The sequence below is a fragment of the Gadus morhua genome, chromosome 2, assembly GCF_902167405.1.
Source record: "Gadus morhua chromosome 2, gadMor3.0, whole genome shotgun sequence".
Lineage (NCBI taxonomy): Eukaryota > Metazoa > Chordata > Actinopteri > Gadiformes > Gadidae > Gadus > Gadus morhua.
Window position 1 is genome coordinate 329,103 of NC_044049.1, and position 19,346 is coordinate 348,448.

At 48.0% G+C, this 19,346-nt stretch overlaps 1 protein-coding gene across 1 annotated transcript; it reads left to right on the top strand.

Annotated features, from left to right (window-relative positions):
- Positions 1 to 7,230: 7,230 nt before the first annotated feature.
- LOC115532340 (uncharacterized) lies at positions 7,231 to 19,287 on the top strand. The gene is made up of 10 exons (XM_030342062.1): positions 7,231 to 7,570; positions 7,703 to 7,909; positions 8,028 to 8,159; positions 8,672 to 8,951; positions 9,055 to 10,144; positions 16,292 to 16,418; positions 16,551 to 16,757; positions 16,876 to 17,007; positions 17,513 to 17,792; positions 17,896 to 19,287. Exons 1-10 carry the CDS (start codon positions 7,486 to 7,488, stop codon positions 18,986 to 18,988), a joined length of 3,633 nt encoding a protein of 1,210 aa, XP_030197922.1. The 5' UTR covers positions 7,231 to 7,485; the 3' UTR covers positions 18,989 to 19,287.
- The last annotated feature ends 59 nt before the right edge of the window (positions 19,288 to 19,346 follow it).

Genomic DNA, 19,346 nt, shown 5'->3' on the forward strand with positions numbered 1-19,346 from the left:
GGTTTCCACCGAGATTGTTATCTCAGGCACCAAGGCGTTAACATTAAGTTGAACCGTATCAAAAGAAAAAAAATAACCGTAACAACCCCGCCCGCATGCCCATCATAGGTGGTTCTACTGGTTTCCACCCAGTGTGGTTGCAAGTACAAAGAGCGTGGTTGGTAAGACACAGAGACGGTTAGGCCTTGACATTCCAAAAAAAAACTTTAACCATAGCAACCTCTGAAAGGTTAGTCCCTCCTCTGAGTCTCCGGTTCCCGCGGTCAAGTGTCTACGGGTAATAACACGAGTTTCTTGAATAATCGTACACAACAAACTCTGTAGGTGGAGAAGAGATAAAAGCTACGGCACGCCTGGTAACCCCGAGGGGCTCTACCACTACACCTACCCGCTCGGCGCCCACGGCACGCGCTACTGCATCGCTGTCTCGCCGACCTGGACACGTTCATCCACCTGCTGCGCGGCTACCTGGCGGGGTTCCAGAGCGGGGACAAGGTGCAGGTGGAGTGGGACGCGGAGCGTCTTCATCTGCATGTAAGTGCTCTTTGATGGTGACTGGTGTCGTGGTTCCCCTGGTAGGTTTTAAGGCGGAGTGGCTGGCCGTCAAGGAGGAGCGTCTGTACGTCGGCGGTCTGGGCAAAGAGTGGACCACCACGGCGGGGGAGTTTGTCAACCACAACCCGGAGTGGGTGAAGGTGGTGGGCTACAGAGGGGACGTCCGCCATGAAAACTGGGTCCCCAAGCACGAGTTCCTGAGGGCGGCGGCCGGCACCAGCAGTGGCGGAACTAGAGTTTTATACATGGGGGGGGCCAGGGGGTGGCCATGGCTACTTCAGGGGGTCCATAGACCATGACTGAAAATGTGTGTGTAACCCTAACATGGCATCTAAGGAGCATGAATGAATCCTATGATTGCTGATTAGAGTAAGAACCACGAGTTCTACAATGTGGCAGATGGTGTGGTCCACTAGGGTTACTTCACTAGATTTCTTTAACATGCTATGAATAGCAGCTCAATTTCTCTCTCACACACTAGTGGTGGATTTAATGATTTGTTTCCGTGACCCAATTCTCGTGATTCAGTTCGCCAAGAGGAGTCGTTCGCGAATCGTTCGTTCGTTCGTTTGTTCAGTCGAGTTTCCGGTAGCACTAACTCCACTGAGTCTGACTGTCTGAGCTGAGAACCGTGCAATGGCGTCCATTCCATGATGCGATTTACCGCTACCGGAAACCAGGCTGAACGAACAAACGATTCGCAAACGACTCCTCCCAGTTCAGTCGAGTTTCCACTGAATCGATTCACCGGAAACTCGGTGGAGGAGTCGTTCGCGAATCAGCCTGGTTTCCTGTAGCGGTGAATCGCATCATGGAGTGCACGCCATTGCACGGTTCTCAGCTGAGTCAGTCAGACTCAGTGGAGTTAGTGCTACCAGAAACTCGTTCGTTCGTTCAGTCAAGTTTCCGGTGATTCGAATGGTGAACAAGACGAACGAAAGAACGAGAGAAACGAACTGGTTCGGTTCGTTCGTCCTACAGACTCGTTCATTCGAACAGGTTCGCGAACGAACGAGCCAACACTATCACACACACACAATCATTGTTGAACATTGTTTTATCGCCTTACTTCCTGTACTTCCCCTTTGAGTTAATGATCACCAGTAAACGGCTTCAAGGGGAGAAAGCATCCCGGTAGATCCTGGATGAAGCACCCTTCTACCCCCACACAGAAAGTTCTGGAAAGTTTGAATTATGTCACCGACACAGAGGCTCAAATTTCGGTGTCAACCACTCTATTTCATCCTAGACACAAACCAGAAAGTGGGCTCAATATTCAAAATACCGGAATTGTCCTCCACTGACATCTGTCCTAGTTACCCCACATTAGCTAAACACACTAAACACTAACTTACGACAGGCTAAGTTGGGAACCGATGTCTCTTATCTTATTAACTGTCTGTTATGGAGCCAATTTTCCAATATGCATCTGCACAGCGAGTCAACTTTCGTATCGTTGTTCAGGAAACCCAAACCCGATGCTAAACCTTAAAACTTACTTCAATATGGTGCTTTCGCCAATCGCCGCAGTCGGTCTCTCGTATGACTCGTGAGCTGTGGGAAATATTCTCTCTCACCCGTCGATTTGAAAAAGGCACCGCAGGTAGCCAATTAAATTTTAGGGTGGCACCCGGGGTGGCCAATCAGATTCCAGGAGTGTCCAGTGCCACCCCGGCCACCCCTTTGGCTCCGCCATTGGGCATCAACCCCCCCGGTGAGTCCCGTTGAACGCCCACAGAGCTTCTACCGCCTCAGGCCCCTAATGGTGCGGCCACACCAACCGCGTTACTCGCGTTGGATAACGCGAGTAACGCGCCTAACCTGACGCTTGACCAGTGTGTGGTGGTTCAACGCTTCCAACGCGTCAACGCGCCAACGCAGCTAGATGAGTCCATGTCCATGCAAGTGAACGGAGCATTCCCTCTTCGTCATAACTATCAAACCAAACATCCTTCACATTCACTGAGCGAACATTATGAAAGTAAAATGCACATTTCTCGCTAAAAATGTTTCCATAAACGCATTTAATGGCGTAACTATGTAACTATTTCCACCCAGAATAAAGAAAGATGTCGGCCGTGGCTGCGCTGGAGTCCGAGGTAGGAAACCCAAACGCCGCCGTGTTTGGGTGCATGATAGAGTTTAGATCGGGTTAGATTAAATAATCTCCGATATAAATAACAATAATCGGGTTAAATAACTTCACATGGTGTGTCTGGTGTGTTTCCAGCATTCGTAGTGTTGATCAGCAGATATATAGTCCGCCAAGACGTTGAGGTTGCTTAGCAACCAGAGACTCTGTCCATGCAAGTGAACGGAGCGTTCCCTCTTCGTCATAACTATCAAACCAAACATCCTTCACATTCACCGAGCGAACATTATGAAAGTAAAATGCACATTTCTCGCTAGAAATGTTTCCATAAACGCATTTAATGGTGTAACTACGTTACTATTTCCACCCAGAATAAAGAAAGATGTCGGCCGTATGCTTTTGTGCAAGCTCACTACTCTCTGCCAGTGACGTCGGGTCAAGCTCCACGCTGATTGGCCACCGCGGCTAAGCGTCACGCGTTGGAGCGTTGAAAGTTCAATTTTCTGAACTCCGGGCGTTGGTGCGTTGGGCGCGTTACTGCGTTTACGTGCGTAATTACGTGCAACTGCCGCGCCTAACGCCCCCAACGCAACGCTTCAACGCTTCAACGCTTCAACGCGTGTACCGCGCCTAGACCAATGGTTCCCTATGCAAAAATGCCGATTTTCAACGCCCCTAGCGCGAGCAACGCGGTTGGTGTGGCCGTACCTTTATGGTGCGGCCACACCAACCGCGTTACTCGCGTTGGACAACGCGAGTAACGCGCCTAACCTGACGCTTGACCAGTGTGTGGTGGTTCAACGCTTCCAACGCGTCAACGCGCCAACGCAGCTAGATGAGTCCATGTCCATGCAAGTGAACGTAGCGTTCCCTCTTCGTCATAACTATCAAACCAAACATCCTTCACATTCACTGAGCGAACATTATGAAAGTAAAATGCACATTTCTCGCTAAAAATGTTTCCATAAACGCATTTAATGGCGTAACTATGTAACTATTTCCACCCAGAATAAAGAAAAATGTCGGCCGTGGCTGCGCTGGAGTCCGAGGTAGGAAACCCAAACGCCGCCGTGTTTGGGTGATAGAGTTTAGATCAGGTTAGATTAAATAATCTCGGATATAAATAACAATAATCGGGTTAAATAACTTCACATGGTGTGTCTGGTGTGTTTCCAGCATTCGCAGTGTTGATCAGCAGAGAAGCAGTCCGCCAAGACGTTGAGGTTGCTTAGCAACCAGAGACTCTGTCCATGCAAGTGAACGGAGCGTTCCCTCTTCGTCATAACTATCAAACCAAACATCCTTCACATTCACCGAGCGAACATTATGAAAGTAAAATGCACATTTCTCGCTAGAAATGTTTCCATAAACGCATTTAATGGCGTAACTATGTTACTATTTCCACCCAGAAAAAAGAAAGATGTCGGCCGTATGCTTCTGTGCAAGCTCACTACTCTCTGCCAGTGACGTCGGGTCAAGCTCCACGCTGATTGGCTACCGCGGCTAAGCGTCACGCGGTGGAGCGTTGAAAGTTCAATTTTCTGAACTCCGGGCGTTGGTGCGTTGGGCGCGTTACTGCGTTTACGTGCGTAATTACGTGCAACTGCCGCGCCTAACGCCCCCAACGCAACGCTTCAACGCTTCAACGCGTGTACCGCGCCTAAACCAATGGTTCCCTATGCAAAAATGCCGATTTTCAACGCCCCTAATGGTGCGGCCACACCAACCGCGTTACTCGCGTTGGACAACGCGAGTAACGCGCCTAACCTGACGCTTGACCAGTGTGTGGTGGTTCAACGCTTCCAACGCGTCAACGCGCCAACGCAGCTAGATGAGTCCATGTCCATGCAAGTGAACGGAGCGTTCCCTCTTCGTCATAACTATCAAACCAAACATCCTTCACATTCACTGAGCGAACATTATGAAAGTAAAATGCACATTTCTCGCTAAAAATGCTTCCATAAACGCATTTAATGGCGTAACTATGTAACTATTTCCACCCAGAATAAAGAAAAATGTCGGCAGTGGCTGCGCTGGAGTCCGAGGTAGGAAACCCAAACGCCGCCGTGTTTGGGTGATAGAGTTTAGATCGGGTTAGATTAAATAATCTCGGATATAAATAACAATAATCGGGTTAAATAACTTCACATGGTGTGTCTGGTGTGTTTCCAGCATTCGTAGTGTTGATCAGCAGAGAAGCAGTCCGCCAAGACGTTGAGGTTGCTTAGCAACCAGAGACTCTGTCCATGCAAGTGAACGGAGCGTTCCCTCTTCGTCATAACTATCAAACCAAACATCCTTCACATTCACCGAGCGAACATTATGAAAGTAAAATGCACATTTCTCGCTAGAAATGTTTCCATAAACGCATTTAATGGCGTAACTATGTTACTATTTCCACCCAGAAAAAAGGAAGATGTCGGCCGTATGCTTCTGTGCAAGCTCACTACTCTCTGCCAGTGACGTCGGGTCAAGCTCCACGCTGATTGGCTACCGCGGCTAAGCGTCACGCGTTGGAGCGTTGAAAGTTCAATTTTCTGAACTCCGGGCGTTGGTGCGATGGGCGCGTTACTGCGTTTACGTGCGTAATTACGTGCAACTGCCGCGCCTAACGCCCCCAACGCAACGCTTCAACGCTTCAACGCGTGTACCGCGCCTAAACCAATGGTTCCCTATGCAAAAATGCCGATTTTCAACGCCCCTAACGCGAGCAACGCGGTTGGTGTGGCCGTACCTTAACGCGAGCAACGCGGTTGGTGTGGCCGTACCATAAGGCCCCCTTCACACGAAGCCGAAACGGGCGAAACCGTTACGGTTTCGATCTATCCGGTTTCAAAGTATCTCCGTAAAGACGAAGCCAAGTGAAACCGGGTAGATCTGTAGAAACGCTGTAGTACACATTCCAGGCCCATAAGGGGCGCCTCTTCTGGTACAGAAATCCAGAAGAAATGAAATAAGAAGAAGAGGCGAGCATGCGCATAAAGGCTGCCCTTATGCGCATGCTGGCATGTGATTTCTGAGACTCCGCGGGCTTAAGAAGCTCGAGGGGTGGGGCGATGACGTCATGGTTTGCGGTTTCAGTCGGTTTCAGGCGTACACACGAATCCAAAACGAAACCGGGTAGATTTGAAACCACCTCCGAGGGTGGTTTCAGAAGTTTGCGGTTTCGGTCAGCGGATTCGCCGGCTTCGTGTGTACGGAAGGCCGAACCGTACAAGACCTTTGCGGTTTCGCCATGAAATCGGCTTTGTGTGAACGGGGCCTAATGCCGCGTTTCCACTGCAGGGTGCGGAACGGATCGGATCTCAAAGGTGCGGTAGGGAGGGGGCGGTATAGCCCAGCTCAGTTCCGAGGTCGCGTTTCCACTGCCGACAGTACCCTTGGTGGTAGGCCGGATGTCGATCGCCGCGGCAGCTACGTAAACATCGTAAACAACGTCTTCCTCCCCAAGAATGCAGACGAACGTCTCCACCTCCTTGTTCACCCAAGCAAGCTTTTTACGCGACATGTTAATTGTAAAGAATAATACCTCGAGGCTACTGTTTGTTTGTTTTTATCCCCGCGTCACCCGGAAGTGACGATTCTGTCGACCAATCAACGGAGGGGAGGTGTAGCTAGAATTTCACGGGACCCTTTCAGGCGTCTGGTCTCGTTTTGGGTACCGCAACGGAGGAGTCCCGAGAATGGGGCCGGAACGGGTACGGCAAAGTCCGGGTCACGCCCACTTTTGGCGGTGGAAACGCGACCCGACCCGCACCTTTGCGATCCGATCCGTTCCGCACCCTGCAGTGGAAACGCGCCATAAGTCTCTGACAGCAGCTGTTCAGTGTGTCAGCGCCGGGTTTTGGTACCCGACTCGTCGTCGTCGTCGTCCCCCCCCAAGCCCGTCCTCAACACCGCTCCCACTCTCACCTTTGCGGTGAGAGTGGGAGCGGTGTTGAGGACGGGCTTGAAGAGGTCACAATAACAAGTGCCCAAATGACCCCTTCTCCGCAGCCAAACTGGGAACCTCCAAGTGCGGTCGCCTTTTTTATATATTTTTTTATATAAATATATATCAATTATATATCTAATCTATATATATTTTATATATTTTTTAATATAAATATATATATATATATACATATATATTTCCTTGTAAAGAATGTGATGCTAGTTGTTTTGAGAATAAAAGCTGTTTTAACATGCCCCTCTTGTATAAGCACACAGGATTGAACAAGGAAAACCAACACTGAATGCTTTCCCGCCTCCCGAACTTTGTTTAAATAAAGATGATATGCTTAGTTACAGCAAGGCAATTTTGCATTAACATTCAGGGCATTTAGCAGACGCTTTTATCCAATGCGACTTACAATAAGTACATTTGTCATAAGAAGTGCATCAATATATCGCTGTCGGTACAGAAAGGATGTTCATAGAACCAAGTGCAAGTAGGCCTACCACAATCGCTAGGTCAATAAATTCCCCAATTTTCCATCAAACTAGTTGTGCCAGTTTGTCAAGTTGTGAAACCAGAACAATGCCATACGCCTAAGCCTATTTCATTTGTATTTGTTGGGCTTTCAAAGGAGCAGTCATTCTCTGGCTGATAAGGAAACGCAACACAAGAACAACTATCAGTATAGGCGAATGTTCTGTTTGTGAAAGCTATTTTACATTTTCTGAATCAAGAATGTTATTAGATATGAATTAAAATATATGTAATTCTTGATGTCTGCATTTTATTAATGCATTAAAATACTTTCATTTTCAACAACTCGGTTTCACAATTTGCCTATGGTCAAATTCACCTGTAGGCTAAAACGTTTCTCAGAGCAACAAACATAGCCGGGATCACCATGCTGCACGGGACCCTGCTGTCTGCCTTCGGGATGTTGCTTCTCCATGTTTCTCCTCTCAGATCCGTGAACTTGAGCCTTTTCAGTAAGTCTGACTACAATTCCGATACTTATAATGCAAATAGTATAATGCAAAAATCTGTAGTTTCTTCTTTAACTATTTGTTTTGTTTCCTTGTTGGTCTCTCAAATACGAACTCGTTATCTTTGTGAATCAGAAAGCAAGATCAGGTCGCCAGAGGAGGGGGCTATACGGTTGGCGGGCTCGAAGACACGCTCCCAGGGCCGGGTGGAGGTCTACCTTCACGGGAAATGGGGAACCGTGTGTCACAATGCCTGGGACCTGCCCGACGCGCAGGTGGTGTGTCGTCAGCTGCACTTCAAAGGAGCCGTATCTGCCGCCGCTGGAGGGACGTTTGGCGAAGGTGGGCCGTTCTCTTTTGATATTATTCCTCCACTAAGGGGGAATGGCGCAGAAGCAGTCGTAGCAGTAATAGAGCAACTACATCTTGCCCTGAAAATTAACAATTTCTCATTCTCTAGGAACCGGACAGATTTGGCTTGACCAGACGAAGTGTGTTGGCACAGAGAACTCTCTTTCCAACTGTTCCTACAATGGATGGGGATTAATAGATTGCTCACACAAGGACGATGCTGGAGTAATTTGTGTAGCAGGTAGATATCGGAATTATTCAACCATTAGGGGCAGTAGCCTACTATAGCCTACTGTTTATTTCTTACTTAAAGGGAAAACTTAACTATTCTTTAGGCCAGTGGTTCTCAAACTTATCTGGCGCAATACATTTTTTGGGGAAATAAAAAAAAAAAAAAAAAAAAAATGAACATAAATGTACGTGTGTTCTATTTGGCAGTGTAAACATGAACATTAAAAAAGTAATAATGCAAATAATGGCAATGTAGGGAGAAACATGGGCCTGTATTTCATGCAACTGATGGCAGTTTCTCCCCACTAGAGAAGCACAACTCGAGGGGAGGGTCAGAGTATTTAGAATTGAATCCCATTCAAATCTATTCTTCCTGAAACAGCATTTTGGTGTTTTTGGCTGTGCTTTATTTTTCACAGATACTGCTTTCTCCATGATCTCAGAAACATTTCAACCATCTGTCCATCTTACCGATTTTCTATTGCATACATTAAATGTTTCCAATCTTTCTCCACACTTTAGGCACTAGTGCGACAGAGACCTTTGTGGACCATAGTCTTGAACTGTCTGAGGATCTTGGGCAACTCTTTGACAGCGAGGAGGGCTGCGACTTCCTGATCCATGGATACACTTACACTGGCGAGAACCGAGACGATGGGCTTTGGGAGATGGTGGACACAACAGTGTGCGCACACAGGATGATCCTCTCACGTTTCCCTGGCTTCAAAGCCTCTACTGATGTTGACGAAATATCAATTCATCTCACCCAGACGTGCCTTCCTCATCTACCCAGTTTGATCAGGTATAGGCCTTACAGCACCCCATGATTCTGATGACCGTAATGACTCTGTGTGGTCTCCCATCCCCCAGGTAACCATTGTGGAATCTGCCCTGTGTACTATTAGGTACGTGTACACCCGGAAGCTGGAAGTATCCAGGACTACCGCCGAGTGTATCCACCAGTTGGCTTCGCACTTTGGAATGAGGAGATTGATGGAGGACGCCGGGCGCCTCTTCACCAAGCTTCTCCCTGAGGACCGCTCCTTCCTCACCCAGGTCTCCTTCTACGAGTACTCGGTGGAAGCGGGCGACCGGGTGCTGCAGGAGAACTGTCTCCAGTACATGGCGTGGAACTTCCAGAAGCTCAGCACCTCCAAGGCCTGGAGCTCTGTGTCAGCAGAACTGCTGCAGGCCCTTCTGTCCCGCTCTGACCTGGTGGTGCCGGGCGAGACCTTCGTCCTGGCAGCACTGGAGGACTGGGTCTCCCAGGTGAACCGGACGACCAGTGAGGAGCAGCAGGCCGCCTTGTTGGCCCGCGTGCGCTTCCCTATGATCCCCGCCAAGGAGCTCATAAAGCTACGGTACACCTCCGCCCTCTACTCCGTCCATCCCACTCTGTATCAGGAGAAAGTCCTGAAAGGGTTCCAGGCTCACTCGCTGCCCTTCGGCACTCTGAAGAACAGCTCCAACTTCCAGGCAGACGACCGGGATTACCAGGCCAGGATTTACACCGCCCCCCCGTGGAGCGTTGCTTATGACCAGAGCGTAGAAACCATTGGGCGTCCGATCGACAACCCGTACGACCGGTTTCGTAGGGGTTCACATCGAGGCAACACCCAGTATTACAAGAAGCCCAGTCTGCGGACCACTGAACATCACAGCACACCTGTCCACACCAGCGCTGTCTTCAATGACAGAAAGGTTGACTGGCAGCTGAACCTCTTCAACGAGCAAAGCGACTGTTCCAGCCGCGGTTTGCTTTGTGATTCACTGCCTGCGGCCAGAATGAGAATGTCCACGCACAAGTACCAGGACCAGGGCCAGGGCAGCATCCGCTACAGCAACCGGCTGCTGCTTAGCTGCCGAGGAAGATTCATCTTCCACATCGTGGACTTCAAGGAGGATTTTGCTTATGTGCCTGCTGGTGCGAGTGTAACATACCCCTGCCCCAATGAAGGGTATATCTACCACTTTGTGGTGAGGCCCGAATACATCTGAGATGACTGCCCCTCGTGGCGTTGGAGATGTTGGTGGTTGGGAGTGGTGGTAGAGATGGTGGGGGTGGTGGTAGAGATGGTGGGGGTGGTGGTGGATGTATGTACAATCCCGAGGAGATTTAACCAGGGAAAGGCTGGTCTGAAATAGGCCAAACAGCCATTTTGGAGGTGGGTTCTGAGTGGGCCAGACTGAATGCTATACTGGGGGGTGGGGGGTGTATGACATAACACAGAATAGATTACAAATTTATTGTTTTTGAATAAACTTGTCACTGTACCGCTGGTAGTTTGTCATTAAAAAAACAATGTTCGAAAAAAATCGACTCGCTTCCTAGTCGCACATCACTAACCCCGAATTGGGGGTTGACTTCAGCCTCGTACGACACGCTGGACGGACGCATCCCGTAGGAATGCGTCCCTAGTTCCCTGAGGCCTGTTTCAGGTAGCTGGTTTAACATACTCTGAGTTTAATCCTGCGCTCTGAGTTGGTTGACTCAGAGTTCAGGGTTGAAAAGCAACTCTGGGTTTTCGGTTTCAGAACAGGTGATCAGCGTTGGGTTAATCAACTCTGAGTACGTTCACTCTGGGTTGAGGGCGTGCCTGTTGACTATGAAGAGCCATCATCAATGGATCTCTGATAACATGATCAAACATGGACCAAAAGCGTAGATCCACTTACTTTTCCCCCACGGAATTGGAAATTCTAATGAACGTGTATGCCGAGCAGTTACCCATTTTAACAAAAAAAAGCAATACCGCCGCGGCAGCGAGAGCGCGAGAGAGAGCTTGGCAGGAAATAGCTGAACAAGTCAATGCGTGAGTCAAATAAATTAGTAAAATAAAATAAGAGGAAAGTTTAATATCTTCCACTTATTCAATATGTAAAGTGTGTGTGTGTGTGTGTGTGTGTGTGTGTGTGTGTGTGTGTGTGTGTGTGTGTGTGTGTGTGTGTGTGTGTGTGTGTGTGTGTGTGTGTGTGTGTGTGTGTGTGTGTGTGTGTGTCAATTTACGCAACCCCGAGTTGCCCCACGAGGACTTGGCAGCAAATGAAGTACAAAAATATAGTTTAAACAGGTAAACTAATGTTTAATTGAAATCAAATCAATTGTGCTGTTTTGCCTGCTCTACCTAATTTAACAGCTATGTTCAACATGTATTAGGCTATATATTTGTATACTATATTTAAGCAGTAAATGTAAGTAGTAGGCCTACATTTCCCAGCCACCCCAACACTGCCAATATTTAATAGGATTTAGATATATTAGAAGGCTACACCTAGGCAAAATGCATTATAAATATATATGTGTCTTCAAAATAGCGCTTACTGAATATTAGGGTAACATTTTCCTCCATGTTAGCAAATCGAAAAAATGCAGAGGCCCGGCAGACTGGACGGGGTCCACCACCTGCAGCCCTCAGAGGCAAAATTCATGCCGGCATTTTATTCATACATTAAAATACTTTCATTTTCAACAACTCTGTTGCACAATTTGCCTATAGTCAAATTCACCCGTAGGCTAAAATGTTTCTCAGAGCAACAAACATAGCATGGGACCCTGCTGTCTGCCTTCGGGATGTTGCTTCTCCATGTTTCTCCTCTCAGATCCGTGAACTTGAGCCTTTACAGCAAGTCTGACTACAATTCCGATACTTATAATGCAAATAGTATAATGCAAAAATCAGTCGTTACTTCTTTAAATATTTGTTTTGTTTCCTTGTTGGTACGGAGGTAACCAGGAGGGGTTGGGGTATTTGCTGTCTCAAATAGAAGCTTGTTATCTTTTTACATCAGAAAGCAAGATATGGTCGCGCCAGAGGAGGGGGATATACGGTTGGCGGGCTCTAAGACACGCTCCCAGGGCCGGGTGGAGGTCTACCTTCACGGGGAACCGTGTGTCACAATGCCTGGGAGCTTATGGAGCCTTATCTGCCGCCGCTGGAGGGACGTTTGGCGAAAGTGGGTTGTTCTGTTCTGATATTGTTCCTCCACTAAGGGGGAATGGCACAGCAGCAGTCCTAGCAGTAATAGAGCCAACAGTGATCGCCCCTGTTCGAACGGCTCTGGTTCAGGCAGTCAATTTCCCATTTGCTTATTCAGGAAATCGAAACAGAGTTTTAAGCCTGGAACTAAGCCAATTATCCCACAAATTATTACCATTTTATATTTATGTCTGTGTCTGTGTGTGTGAGAGTGTGCACCCACTGTTCCCGCACAAGGTTGCAACATTGGAGCACCCAACACTATCAAGCTTGGGGACCTGACACTATAAAAAAGCTCTGTCAGCGTGGTTCCATACCACAACTGATCAAGATGGCAAAGCGATTCTCTGTTCAGACTGCCTTACAGTTGATATTTGAAGAGACAGAGGGTTTTGATGGTGATGCAGAGGAAATTGTTTCGGAAAGTGAGGATAACATATCAGAGTCTGACACCGAGTTTGAAGAGGAGGATGAGCATCAGCCAGCTCCGAAACGTAAAAGAGCCTCAGGACTAGCCCTTCAGCAGCCAGGACAAGCCTGCGAGCAGCAAGCGCCAGGACCATCCCGTGAGCAGGCAGGACCAGCCCGCAAGCAGCCAGCCCCAGGACCATCCTGTGAGCAGCCAGGACCAGCCCGCGAGCAGCCAGCCCCAGGACCAACCCGCAAGCAGCCAGCCCCAGGACCAACCCGCAAGCAGCCAGCCTCAGGGACAACCCGCAAGCAGCCAGCCCCAGGACCAACCCGCAAGCAGCCAGCCCCAGGACCAACCCGCAAGCAGCCAGCCCCAGGACCAACCCGCAAGCAGCCAGCCCCAGGACCAACCCGCAAGCAGCCAGATGTAGGACCAGCCCGTCAGCCAAAAAGAAACGCTGTGAAGTGTGTGGACCCATGATGGACAGAAAAACACAATATGCATGCAACCAGTGCAAAAAATACACATGCAATACACACACAGTGAGACTCTGCCCCTCATGTGTGGTATAGTCTGATATATATAATGGCCGTGTTCAAAGGATTTAATGTGTTGTTCAGACAGATGTTATTGAGTATGTTTCAATTTCTAATAATGTTGATTATTTCCCAGTTATGCCTGTTTTATGAGTCATTTCCTTATTTTGTTGCATTTTAATACAAAAAAGAAACAAAAACGAGTGGCACCTCTATTCATAAATGTGATTTAACAAAGGTAAAGTGAACAAATGTAACATATGTGTTGTTTATATTACTTGCAATTGGGATGAAGTAACCATCTGGTGAGTATTTAAAAATAAAAGCTTGATTATGTTGAATTAAAAGGCATTGGGTCCACCAGACCCAGCAGCACCTCCTGTGTAACAAAAACACAAACACCCTATGAGGGTTAAACATGAAGGCGATCCCCACTGCCCGGCTCTACCGGTTTCCACCGAGCTTGTTATCTCAGGCATCAAGGCCTTAACATTAAGTTGACCGTCGCAAAAAAAAAAAAAAGACCATAACAACCTACTGCTATCCCCGCCCGCATGCCCATCAAAGGTGGTTCTACTGGTTTCCACCCAGTGTGGTTGCTACTAGGACAAAGAGCGTGGTTTGTAAGACACAGAGACGGTCAGGCCTTGACATTCCGTTTAACAAAGAAAAAAAAAAAAAAAAATTTAACCATAGCAACCTCTGAAGGGTTAGTCCCTCCTCTGAGGCTCCGGTTCCCATGATTTCTGATTAGAGTAAGAACCGCGAGTTCTACAATGTGGCAGATGGTGTGGTCCACTAGGGTTACTTCACTAGATTTCTTTAACATGCTATGAATAGCCAGTGTCTCTGCAGCTCAATTTCTCTCTCACACACTAGCGGTGGATTTAATGATTTGTTACCGTGACCCAGTTCTCGTGATTCAGTTCGCCAAGAGGAGTCGTTCGCGAATCGTTCGTTCGTTCGTTTGTTCAGTCGAGTTTCCGGTAGCACTAACTCCACTGAGTCTGACTGACTGAGCTGAGAACCGTGCAATGGCGTCCATTCCATGATGCGATTTACCGCTACCGGAAACCAGGCTGAACGAACAAACGATTTGCGAACGACTCCTCCCAGTTCAGTCGAGTTTCCAGTGAATCGATTCACCGGAAACTCGGTGGAGGAGTCGTTCGCGAATCAGCCTGGTTTCCTGTAGCGGTGAATCGCATCATGGAGTGCACACCATTGCACGGTTCTCAGCTGAGTCAGTCAGACTCAGTGGAGTTAGTGCTACCGGAAACTCGTTCGTTCGTTCAGTCAAGTTTCCGGTGATTCGAATGGTAAAAGACGAACGAACGAACGAGAGAAACGAACCGGTTCGGTTCGTTCGTCCTACAGACTCGTTCATTCGAACAGGTTCGCGAACGAACGAGCCAACACTATCACACACACACAATCATTGTTGAACATTGTTTTATCGCCTTACTTCCTGTACTTCCCCTTTGAGTTAATGATCACCAGTAAACGGCTTCAAGGGGAGAGAGCATCCCGGTAGATCCTGGATGAAGCACCCTTCTACCCCCACACAGAAAGTTCTGGAAAGTTTGAATTATGTCACCGACACAGAGGCTCAAATTTCGGTGTCAACCACTCTATTTCATCCTAGACACAAACCAGAAAGTGGGCTCAATATTCAAAATACCGGAATTGTCCTCCACTGACATCTGTCCTAGTTAGCCCACATTAGCTAAACACACTAAACACTAACTTACGACAGGCTAAGTTGGGAACCGATGTCTCTTATCTGATTAACTGTCTGTTATGGAGCCAATTTTCAAAGTTAGGAAACCCAAACCCGAAGCTAAACCTTAAAACTTATTTCAATATGGTGCTTTCGCCAATCGCCGCAGTCGGTCTCTCGTATGACTCGTGAGCTGTGGGAAATATTCTCTCTCACCCGTCGATTTGAAAAAGGCACCGCAGGTAGCCAATTAAATTTTAGGGTGGCCAATCAGATTCCAGGAGTGTCCAGTGCCACCCCGGCCACCCCTTTGGCTCCGCCATTGGGCATCAACCCCCCCGGTGAGTCCCGTTGAACGCCCACAGAGCTTCTACCGCCTCAGGCCCCTAAGTCTCTGACAGCAGCTGTTCAGTGTGTCAGCGCCGGGTTTTGGTACCCGACTCCATGTCGTCGTCGTCGTCGTCGTCCCCCCCCCCCCCACTCTCACCTTTGCGGTGAGAGTGGGAGCGGTGTTGAGGACGGGCTTGAAGAGGTCACAAGAACAAGTGCCCAAATGACCCCTTCTCCGCGGCCAAACTGGGAACCTCCAAGTGCGGGCGCCTTTTTTATATATTTTTTTATATAAATATATATAAATTATATATCTGATCTATAGATATTTTATATATTTTTTTATATATAAAGGGGGGGGGGGGGGGGGGGGGTAAAAAAAAAAAGAAAGGTAAAATACTTTTTTTTTTTTTTTTTTTTTGGTCATGGGCCCCCCCTCTGCCTTGGGCCCCCCCACAACTGTCCCCTTTGTCCCCGCAGTCCGACGGCCCTGTATATACATATATATTTCTTTGTAAAGAATGTGATGCTAGTTGTTTTGAGAATAAAAGCTGTTTTAACATGCCCCTCTTGTATAAGCACACAGGTTTGAACAAGGAAAACCAACACTGAATGCTTTCCCGCCTCCTGAACTTTGTTTAAATAAAGATGATATGCTTAGTTACAGCAAGGCAATTTTACATTAACATTTAGGGCATTTAGCAGACGCTTTTATCCAATGCGACTTACAATAAGTACATTTGTCATAAGAAGTGCATCAATATATCGCTGTCGGTACAGAAAGGATGTTCATAGAACCAAGTGCAAGTACCACAATCGCTAGGTCAATAAATTCCCCAATTTTCCATCAAACTAGTTGTGCCAGTTTGTCAAGTTGTGAGACCAGAACCATGCCATACGCCTAAGCCTATTTAATCTGTATTTGTTGGGCTTTCAAAGGAGCAGTCATTCTCTGGCTGATAAGGAAACGCAACACAAGAACAACTTTCAGTATAGGCGAATGTTCGTTTTGTGAAAGCTATTTTACATTTTCTGAATCAAGAATGTTATTAGATATGAATTAAAATATATGCAATTCTTGATGTCTGCATTTTATTAATGCATTAAAATACTTTCGTTTTCAACAACTCGGTTTCACAATTTGCCTCTCGTCAAATTCACCTGTAGGCTAAAACGTTTCTCAGAGCAACAGACATAGCCGGGATCACCATGCTGCACGGGACCCTGCTGTCTGCCTTCGGGATGTTGCTTCTCCATGTTTCTCCTCTCAGATCCGTGAACTTGAGCCTTTTCAGTAAGTCTGACTACAATTCCGATACTTATAATGCAAATAGTATAATGCAATAATCTGTAGTTTCTTCTTTAACTATTTGTTTTGTTTCCTTGTTGGTCTCTCAAATACGAACTCGTTATCTTTGTGAATCAGAAAGCAAGATCAGGTCGCCAGAGGAGGGGGCTATACGGTTGGCGGGCTCGAAGACACGCTCCCAGGGCCGGGTGGAGGTCTACCTTCACGGGGAATGGGGAACCGTGTGTCACAATGCCTGGGACCTGCCCGACGCGCAGGTGGTGTGTCGTCAGCTGCACTTCAAAGGAGCCGTATCTGCCGTCGCTGGAGGGACGTTTGGCGAAGGTGGGCTTTTCTCTTTTGATATTATTCCTCCACTAAGGGGGAATGGCACAGAAGCAGTCGTAGCAGTAATAGAGCAACTACATCTTGCCCTGAAAATTAACAATTTCTCATTCTCTAGGAACCGGACAGATTTGGCTTGACCAGACGAAGTGTGTTGGCACAGAGAACTCTCTTTCCAACTGTTCCTACAATGGATGGGGATTAATGGATTGCTCACACAAGGACGATGCTGGAGTCATTTGTGTAGCAGGTAGATATCGGAATTATTCAACCATTAGGGCAGTACTATAGCCTACTGTTTATTTCTTACTTAAAGGGAAAACTTAACTATTCTTTAGGCCAGTGGTTCTCAAACTTATCTGGCGCAATACATTTTTTGGGGAAATAAAAAAAAAAAAAAAAAAAAATGAACATAAATGTACGTGTGTTCTATTTGGCAGTGTAAACATGAACATTAAAAAAGTAATAATGCAAATAATGGCAATGTAGGGAGAAACATGGGCCTGTATTTCATGCAACTGATGGCAGTTTCTCCCCACTAGAGAAGCACAACTCGAGGGGAGGGTCAGAGTATTTAGAATTGAATCCCATTCAAATCTATTCTTCCTGAAACAGCATTTTGGTGCTTTTGGCTGTGCTTTATTCTTCACAGATACTGCTTTCTCCATGATCTCAGAAACATTTCAACCATCTGTCCATCTTCCTGATTTTCTATTGCATACATTAAATGTTTCCAATCTTTCTCCACACTTTAGGCACTAGTGCGACAGAGACCTTTGTGGACCATAGTCTTGAACTGTCTGAGGATCTTGGGCAACTCTTTGACAGCGAGGAGGGCTGCGACTTCCTGATCCAGGGATACACTTACACTGGCGAGAACCGAGACGATGGGCTTTGGGAGATGGTGGACACAACAGTGTGCGCACACAGGATGATCCTCTCACGTTTCCCTGGCTTCAAAGCCTCTACTGATGTTGACGAAATATCAATTCATCTCACCCAGACGTGCCTTCCTCATCTACCCAGTTTGATCAGGTATAGGCCTTACAGCACCCCATGATTCTGATGACCGTAATGACTCTGTGTGGTCTCCCATCCCCCAGGTAACCATTGTGGAATCTGCCCTGTGTACTATTAGGTACGTGTACACCCGGAGGCTGGAAGTATCCAGGACTACCGCCGAGTGTATCCACCAGTTGGCTTCGCACTTTGGAATGAGGAGATTGATGGAGGACGCCGGGCGCCTCTTCACCAAGCTTCTCCCTGAGGACCGCTCCTTCCTCACCCAGGTCTCCTTCTACGAGTACTCGGTGGAAGCGGGCGACCGGGTGCTGCAGGAGAACTGTCTCCAGTACATGGCGTGGAACTTCCAGAAGCTCAGCACCTCCAAGGCCTGGAGCTCTGTGTCAGCAGAACTGCTGCAGGCCCTTCTGTCCCGCTCTGACCTGGTGGTGCCGGGTGAGACCTTCGTCCTGGCAGCGCTGGAGGTCTGGGTCTCCCAGGTGAACCGGACGACCAGTGAGGAGCAGCAGGCCGCCTTGTTGGCCCGCGTGCGCTTCCCTATGATCCCCGCCAAGGAGCTCATAAAGCTACGGTACACCTCCGCCCTCTACTCCGTCCATCCCACTCTGTATCAGGAGAAAGTCCTGAAAGGGTTCCAGGCTCACTCGCTGCCCTTCGGCACTCTGAAGAACAGCTCCAACTTCCAGGCAGACGACCGGGATTACCAGGCCAGGATTTACACCGCCCCCCCGTGGAGCGTTGCTTATGACCAGAGCGTAGAAACCATTGGGCGTCCGATCGACAACCCGTACGACCGGTTTGGTAGGGGTTCACATCGAGGCAACACCCAGTATTACAAGAAGCCCAGTCTGCGGACCACTGAACATCACAGCACACCTGTCCACACCAGCGCTGTCTTCAATGACAGAAAGGTTGACTGGCAGCTGAACCTCTTCAACGAGCAAAGCGACTGTTCCAGCCGCGGTTTGCTTTGTGATTCACTGCCTGCGGCCAGAATGAGAATGTCCACGCACAAGTACCAGGACCAGGGCCAGGGCAGCATCCGCTACAGCAACCGGCTGCTGCTTAGCTGCCGAGGAAGATTCATCTTCCACATCGTGGACTTCAAGGAGGATTTTGCTTATGTGCCTGCTGGTGCGAATGTAACATACCCCTGCCCCAATGAAGGGTATATCTACCACTTTGTGGTGAGGCCCGAATACATCTGAGATGACTGCCCCTCGTGGCGTCGGAGATGATGGTGGTTAGGAGTGGTGGTAGAGATGGTGGGGGTGGTGGTAGAGATGGTGGGGGTGGTGGTGGATGTATGTACAATCCCGAGGAGATTTAACCAGGGAAAGGCTGGTCTGAAATAGGCCAAACAGCCATTTTGGAGGTGGGTTCTGAGTGGGCCAGACTGAATGCTATACTGGGGGGTGGGGGGTGTATGAAATAACACAGAATAGATTACAAATTCATTGTTTTTAAATAAACTTGTCACTGTACCGCTGGTAGTTTGTAATTAAAAAAACAATGTTCGAAAAAAATCGACTCGCTTCCTAGTCGCACATCACTAACCCCGAATCG

Bases quoted from the DNA above. Each gene is read 5' to 3' on its own strand.
- LOC115532340 (XM_030342062.1), top strand. From the start codon at position 7,486: ATGCTGCACGGGACCCTGCTGTCTGCCTTCGGGATGTTGCTTCTCCAT. The intron at 8,160-8,671 runs GTAGATATCGGA...TCCACACTTTAG, and splicing joins TGGAGTAATTTGTGTAGCAG to GCACTAGTGCGACAGAGACC. The intron at 8,952-9,054 runs GTATAGGCCTTA...GTGTACTATTAG, and splicing joins CATCTACCCAGTTTGATCAG to GTACGTGTACACCCGGAAGC.